The sequence below is a fragment of the Poecilia latipinna genome, unplaced genomic scaffold (genome assembly GCF_001443285.1).
Source record: "Poecilia latipinna isolate Pla-1442-1.1 unplaced genomic scaffold, P_latipinna-1.0 Scaffold3164, whole genome shotgun sequence".
Taxonomy (NCBI): domain Eukaryota; kingdom Metazoa; phylum Chordata; class Actinopteri; order Cyprinodontiformes; family Poeciliidae; genus Poecilia; species Poecilia latipinna.
This window is the reverse complement of record NW_015115780.1, coordinates 6,532-14,938: the sequence shown is the minus strand read 5'-3', so window position 1 is coordinate 14,938 and position 8,407 is coordinate 6,532. Positions and strand designations below refer to the sequence as shown.

The 8,407-nt window shown below is 38.4% G+C and overlaps 1 protein-coding gene across 1 annotated transcript in view; it reads left to right on the top strand.

Annotated features, from left to right (window-relative positions):
* LOC106940286 (beta-catenin-like protein 1) overlaps window positions 1–7,740 on the top strand; it is a 29,885-nt gene extending 22,145 nt beyond the window's left edge. Inside the window, exons 4-6 of the mRNA XM_015022992.1 lie at window positions 5,211–5,348; window positions 7,387–7,459; window positions 7,562–7,740. Coding sequence (XP_014878478.1) covers window positions 5,211–5,348; window positions 7,387–7,459; window positions 7,562–7,725 — 375 coding nt within the window. The 3' untranslated portion in view covers window positions 7,726–7,740. The remainder of the gene's footprint in view (window positions 1–5,210; window positions 5,349–7,386; window positions 7,460–7,561) is intronic.
* The last annotated feature ends 667 nt before the right edge of the window (window positions 7,741–8,407 follow it).

Here is an 8,407-nt window from a genome sequence, read left to right as displayed (position 1 = left end):
TTTGTTTACTTCGTGCCTCACATGGGTAAATAGGATATGATTAAAAAACATGCGGGTTGCTGGGATTTATCACCAACACGTTCAAATTGTTGTGGCTCGGGGTGACTGTGTGTGTGTGTGTGTGTGTGCGGGGGGGGGCTTAGCTTTAGGGAGGATGTCTGGTCTTCTTTTCTCGGCGGCGACTCTTCTCGGTTTCATGTGCCCCGGTTTTCTTTTTTTTTTTCTGCGGTTGGCGGTCCAGAACCGCACAGGGAAAGGTATGTTGAGGGTATGTTGGGGTCATGGTTTGGGGATGGCCGTTCTTTCGTTCATGTGTGTTTTTTTCTCGTTATTGTTTATACCAACGTACAATGTAAGTTATCTGTTTTTCATGTCAGAAAACTGCTGGTTTTTCAATTACTTTCCATAAATCCATGGAGGTATACTATAGTTATTATAACGCTCTCTCACAGATTATCAAACTATCGTCAACTTTACTATGAGTGATCTCAAAATAGTCTCCCTTAATGTTAAGGGAATAAATAATGTGATCAAGACAAAAGATCCTGACATTCTTGGAAAAAAAAAAAAAACACACAAAAATAGCATTATTGTCAGAAACCGACTTAACTGACAATGAGCAACTTAAACTGAGGAGGAATTGGGTGGGCCAGGTGTTTTACTCATCACATAACTCTAAGAGTAGAGGAGCTGCCATACTAATACACCGGGGTCTTCCCTTTACTTTGGAGAAAACTATGAGCGACAATGATGGTCGATATGTTCTTATCTCAGGTTATCTTATGGAGAACACATCTTAATAGGTTGCATATATGGTCCAAATATATACGAGGCTACTTCTGCCGGACATTGCTCTGGTACACCAGTGGCACAACTGCACATTATTTAGGTGGATGCGAAGACATAAATCTTCGCATCCACCTGATGCGAAGGGAGGAAGAAGGAAGGAACGTCACAAACCAATGAGAGATTACACTTTTTTTTCTCAACCCCATCAAACGTTCTCTCGGATTGATTTCTTATCTTCCAGAATGGTATTGGACCGAGTTACAAACTGTTCAATTAGCACATGTACAATCTCCGATCACTCTCCTGTTATTTTATGTATTAGCCCCTGTGACAGCTGACCCTACTGTCACACAGACCTAAATGGTAATCGTTTTGTTTATCCTTAACATTAATTAGTGAATAGTTTAGATTTTTATTTTTAAAAATTGTTTTCATTAGTCTGACTTTTTAGTTAACTATTTGCAGTGCACACATTTAGTTAACTTTATTTGTCAGTTCTTTATATTTTTGTTAAATGCAACAAATTAATTTATTTGTTTTGAGTTACCAGTTTCCTTTGGAGCTGCTGGAGGGTCAGAAGAGCTCCAGCTAATTGAAGTCCTTATATGGCTGGCAAACCTCCTCAGCGGGTTAATCCATCTGTTTGCCAGGGGACGAGGAAATTTGGTTTTCTTCAATTTAATTTGACTATTTCTTTAATGTTTCTTTTATTTGGTAGTTTCATTCTAATTTTTGTTTAATTTAAATATTTGGTATTGTATTGATTAGTATTTGTTTAAGTTTTTGTATGTTTAATTACCCCTTGTGTGTCAGCAGTGGTTTGATCAGCCACTATTTAAGTTCCCCTCATGTCTTGTTTGTTAGGTCGGTTTTGTGCTCGAGTTCTTTGGGTTACTACCCGAGTTGTAGTTTATGTTGACCTCAGTTTTTGGGCCCAGTTCTTCATTGTTTAATTATTTTTGAACTTTTTTGTAATAAATTAAGATTATTTTTGGATTCCATTCAGCGTCTCTCTGGCTGGTTTATGCAAGAACCCTCACAGCCCCCCTTATGCTCATCCTGCTTCTCGCCACTGGAGGATGAATCCCTCTTTACTGAGCTACCTATCTTTTATTGACTACATTACAGATCAGTGGAATTTCTTTATGGATACTAATATGTCAACCCTTCGTTACTCTGGGAGACAGCTAAAGCTTTTATTAGGGGATGTGTCATTTCATATACCACAGCTCAGAAAAAAGCTGCCATCAAAGAACAATTACACTTAGAAGGAATAGTACAACAAACAGAGTTGCAATTTAAAAATACACCCTCTAGAGCACTGTCTAAAAAAATTAGAAACCGTTCGCTCAGCTTTAAATCAATTACTAACAAAACAAGCAGAATCAACCATTTTCTTTGCTAAACACAGATTATATCAGTCAGGGACAAACCGGGACGGCTACTAACAAGACTAACAAAAGGCAGAATGGAAGCAAACACAATTTCATAATTACAGGACAACAACCAGGACAAACATCATAAAACGACAGATATCAATAGGGTTAAGAGGGAATTCTATCAAAAACTGTATTCATCTGAATGCAATTCATCCGATGTTAAAATAACGGAATTCTTAAGTGGTGTGACTCTCCCTCGCCTGACAGAGGAACAACAAGAAGTCTTAGGTGCTCCAATCTCTCAGATAAAAGTCAGAGAAGCCATCGCTTCCCTTAAGGGTGGAAAAGCTCCTGGACCTGATGGTTTCTGTCCAAAATTCTATAAGAAACTAAGCCACCTGGTGGTAGGACCACTTACTGAAATGTTTGTGCACTCGTTTGGGCATGGAGGCTTGCCACCAACTCTTAACCTGGCAAACATCAACCTTATCCTCAAAAAAGATAAACCACCAGACATCTGTGTATCTCATATAGACCTATTAGTCTTATCGGGGTAGATGGTAAGCTGCTCTCTAAATTACTTGCAACGAGACTGGAGAAGCTGCTGACTTTCTTAATAAACCCAGATCAGACTGGGTTCATACAAAATCGTTTCTCCTTCACAAATATGAGGAGATTACTTAACATAATTCAGTACTCAAGCCAAACGAACTGTATAGCCTTTGCTGTATCTTTAGATGCTGAAAAGGCATTTGATAGGATTGAGTGGAAGTACTTATTTAATGTTTTGGAGAGATTCGGGATAGGGGGTGATTTTCTGAAATGGATCAAGATACTTTACAGTTCCCCATCAGCCTGTGTCATGACTAATGGTGTTCAATCTCCATCTTTTACAATACGTAGGGGAACCCGACAGGGTTGTCCTCTTTCCCCGCTTCTGTTCGCTCTTGCGCTGGAGGCCCTAGTGGTTATTAGGTCACAACAAAATGTGCATGGTGTGATGATTGGCGGTAAAATCCATAAAATAGCGTTATACGCAGATGATATTCTGTTGTTTGTAACAAAACCTGACATCTCAATACCAGCTAGCTTATCCACTATTCATGAGTTTGGTTCCTTTTCGGGTTATAAAATCAATTTTGATAAATCAGAAGCAATGCCATTAGGTATTGCTACTGTCCAGGACCTACCCTCCAGCTGTTCCCTGAGATGTTCCCAACATGGCTTCACTTACCTGGGAATTAAGGTGGCCCCTAACCTGACAGAACTATGGAAGCTTAATTTCTCTCCAACAGTGAGTAAAATAAGGAGGGACTTAGAAAGATGGCATGACCCTCCCTTATCATTTATGGGGCATATAACTTTAATTAAAATGAACATTTTCCCACGGCTTTTATATCCCCTCCAAATGTTACCACTTTGGCTATCCAAAAAAGTCACTACGGATATAGAGAGGACATTCTCCAGATTCATCTGGCCTGGCAAGAGACCACAACAGAAAATCAAAGTTTTAGTGCTTCCTGTTGACAGAGGTGGCTTGGCTTTGCCAAACATCTACTATTACAATTGGGCTTGGCATTCTCGTTATCTGTGGGAGTGGTTACAGGCTCATCTTAACTCGAACTCTTGCCTCGATTCGTGGGCCTCTCAGCCTGCTTCTTTGTGGAGCCTCACCACCGGAGATAGGAAGAGGCCATCAAGAGATATTAAAAATAATCCAGTTATTTCTAACACAATTAGAGTGTGGCAGAGAATTTGGAACCACGCAGGAGGTGGGCCCTGCTCCTCACTCCTGACACAAGAAACCAGGACTTTATCCCAGGCCTTGAGCCCAACATGTTTGACCTGTGGCATAGCAGAGGAGTGAGAGTGATCGGAGATCTGTTTACAGAGAATGTACTCATGACATTTCAACAATTGCAGTTAAAATTTGGTATTCCTAAAGAACACGTTTTTGGTTTTCTTCAAATTCGCCATTTCATTGGTTCTATGAGGCTCTTTCATTCTGGCTTGGTCACACACAATGAGATTGAGAAATTCCTTGTCGACCGGAAAAAACTTAGGCATTTTATTTCCGCTTTCTATGCAGTGCTCTACTCTCTCAACCCTGGTGGTGCCGGGGGACATTGCACGGAAATGGGAGGGAGACCTTGACACGGTTTACATTTGATGATGACTGGCAAGAAGCCATTAATGTAGTTAATTCAACCTTTATATGTAATACGCTCCGAGACACACAGTATAAAATACTACATTGTCTACATATAACACCTTGTATACTGAATAAGATGGATCGCCAGCTTTTTCCCTTATGCAACTAATGTGGAAGAGAGGTTGGAACGTACTATCATTATTTCTGGCAATGCAAATTGATTAAAAGATTCTGGGGTGCACTGTCCCTTCTCCTGCCTTCTGGCCTCATGCGCTATTTCCAAATTATGATGCCTCATGTACCTCCAAATTTTTGTAACTATTAACACAAAACCCTCAGTACATGAACTACTTCTCAGTGAAACACAGGTAAAAATGTTGTTAAAGGGTTAATAGAGGAGTTTCAGAAAGAGCAGGAGCTTCTTAAAGAGACAGAAACCCAATTTCATGGCACAAATTGATCAAGACATGTTTTTAAGTCATATTTTATGACTTATAATTTTAATAACTGAAGGTAACGCAGTTGGTTGATTGTGCTACTAAAGGATTCTGTGTGCCTGTTAAACCTATGCTACTGTCCCTTTAGCCATCTGACAGCTGCTGTGCCATTCCAGCAGGTCTCAGCCTCTCCATTCTCAGGTTTACCTTTTAGTCTCTAATGATGATTAATGTGGACTGCACGCTTATTGGCAGCATTGTGCTATTGGCATACTGACAGCACTGTTGAGATGAATAACTATGCAAGGGTGCTGATACACTTTAGTCAGGTCCTTTTTTTGGGGGGGGGAGGAGGGGGGTATTTTTCTGTGAAATCTATTGATTCTGCATCTGTTAAACTGTGAAAAATGGATTTGTGGAAAAGGCTTGTAAACCACATCTAAATTACTCCAGGAGATGGTCCGTCGGGGGGAGATCCTGGACGACAGCATGGAGGATGAGTTCTACCTTCGCCGTCTAGACGCTGGACTGTTTGTTCTGCAGCTGCTGTGCTATATTATGGTGGAGATCAGCAGCTCAGGGGTCTCACAGGTACACACACACACACACACACACACACACTATCTGGCTTTTTAAATGAGTTTTCTCACCAATCAATTATCATTAAGGCTTTCGATCACGCAGCCTGTGGAACTGGACAGCCGTCAGATTGTTTGTATGGTTGTTTTACTCAATTAGCTCACACACCACTCACCTAATCAGAGCTAACTGAACTTGTTGATGGCTACTTTTGTTTATGAAACATTTTGTATTCTTTTTTTTATTATTATTTTGATCCTGTACATTGTATGCTTTTTAAAGTAAAGTAAAAAATCATTAAGTTCTTTAATTCTTCTTTATTAGACCAACAGTTGGTCTGATATTGACCAAGCCTCCGTGTTTTTATTAGTTCTATTGATCAGTTGGTGCGTGTCATTGAAGTGAAATTGAAGAAGCAGTTCTGCTCACTTTGTGTGTCAGGAGATGCAAATGACACCGATGCAGCATATTTCACACATTCAAAAAGATGGTACACATTGTTTACATATTTAGATTCTTATTTTATTTGAGTCTCAACTGCTTATAAAAGCAGCTCATCACTTTTAAAAAAAAACTATTCAGCTGGTTTTTAGCAATGAGTTGATGTTTATTGGTGTTTGAAAATGAGCTGTTTCAAAAGTTTTCCTATTGTTCAGTCACAACCTGTGGGCACTGCGCTGTTGCTTACCAACCCCAGCTGAGCTCCAGCTGGTTTTACTGCATTTTACAATGGAAAAGACAAATGTTTTGTGGTTGACTCATCTAGAAACCACTTGCTGAATTCTTATATCTGGTTGGTTGTGCAGGAGGTTCCTGCACAACCAACCAGATGTACCTTCTTGTACATCTGCTTTTCAAAGATGTACAGTTGCATAGTTGCACATCTGTTTGCAACCATTTTCAGGTGCAAGTGTAAACAGTGAGTTGATAGCGGGGTGGCCGGCAGTAGCTTATTTGGATTTTAAGTGACAGGAGGCCCTAAAACAGCTCAATCTGAAAGGAGCTCAAAATAAGCAGAACTGAGCAAACTGAAATCTCTTGATCTAAGAATGATTTTATGCACACAAAAAAATCATTCTTATATTGCCTAAGAAATCTAAGAATGATTTCTTAGATTTCTAAGAAATCTAATGTTCAACACAAACATTTTATTGAACATGTTTTGTATAGCACATAGACATATCCTAATCTGTTCAAGGAACAAGATTCTGGTCCACTGGAACAATTTATAGCTGAAATGAGAACTTAAAGCATATGTAATAAAAAAGACTGACTGAATACTGAGTGTCAGCTGGATTAATATTATATAATTAACACAAAAAAGTAAGGACATTTGTGCTTGGTCATTTGTTTCCTTATTTTAACTGTGCTTTTGGAAATAAATTTCATATCATTGTAAAGATGGCTTTTGTTACTTTAAATGGTGCCACACTGGTGAGGACAATTAATTCTGGGTTCAGGATGTTGGTTGTGCCAATGAAACTCTCCCACGACATGTTGAACATGTTGGTGTAAATATGCTGAAATTTTCATATTAATTTAAATGTTGTCATATCATTTGTGATATGGAATTGCCTAGATTCTATTATGATTTTTATAGCCTATGATCATTTTTACCAATGGATATCGAAATTTTTTTTCAATGCATGTTGGACAGGAAATTAATGGAGAACTAAAGCATGTAAACAAAATGCAGGAAGTCAGGGTCACTTTATTTACATTTATAAAAACTAAATAACCAGTATTTCTCTATTACCAGTATTGCACGTCAATACTTTAATGTTTTGATATGGCTTCTGAAGATTTCCAGTGAGGGAGATGCTAATGTCTCACCAGATGTTGAATGTGGGAGCGTTGGCAACACTAGCTTTTATGCTAACAGCTAGTCAGTGAAGGCACTAAATAATACATAGACAGACCTGGAAGTTACTGTTCATTTTTTCTGTGCCAAGCAAGCTGCAGAGGCTAAAGCAGCTTAACTCAGAAAACAGATACATTTTTTTAAAAAGTCCTTAACAATAATTTTGTTTTTGTTTTTTCTTTCTTCTAGCTGCAGCAGCGGGTTCATCAGATTCTTAATATAAGAGGAGGCTCGGTCAAAGTAGTGCGGCACATCATGAGGGGTGAGTACAGCTCAGTGTCTGCTAGCCAGTCCTGGAATGTTTTTCACAGTCTCTCTTTTACTAATTCAGTGTTTCAGTTCTGTTTCATTCTGTTTTCTAAAGTCACTCAAACACATAGAGATGCTTCCAATGCAGTGTTTTTCTCAGTGATGATCATGCTGCCTCTGAAGGAGATTCCTCACACCTTCACCCCTGTAAGAATTCCCTCCTTTAGCATTAAATTATGTAAAATTATGGTGTCATGGAAGTTTCTGCATGTTTACTGAAAAGCCGCAGAACAATGTTAGACTATTTCGTTTCTTTGCACCGACACCAATGATATAATTGCTTCATTTTAGGGCTGCAGCTACCAATTACTTTAGTAAGCAACTACTCTGATGATTAATCGAATAATTGATTGATCAAATAGTTGATTAATCAAGAAATGTATTTGATTAATCCATTACTTGATTAACCAATTACTTGGTCATTAATCAAATAAGTGATTGTCAAATGAACATTCTGCAGATATACAAGTAAAATGAAAATAAACACATAATTCAAGTCATTTATAAGAACATTTAATGCCTAAAATCCAGTAAAAACATTTCTTTAATGAACATTTGATCATTTGTAGCAAAGGATGAATTTTTAACATGATGTGAAAAGCTCTGGAGCTTTTCTGCTGCTTGACTTAACATCAATACTGTGTAGAGCTGATCTGTTGACTACCATTTTCGATTAACTGATCAGTAATTGGACCATAAAATAATTTGAACCAGCCAAAACACATCAGGTTCTGGTTTGGACGGATTTATGGACAAAAAAGTTGTTGTTTTTTTATCTTAAGTCCAAAATGTTTATAATGTTGGTACGATTTTTACTTATTTCAGCTGGGAATGTGGTGTTCTTTCAGGAAATTGACTTTTTTTGAGCCTCTATACTCTAGTTAATGGTTTCTACATTAGT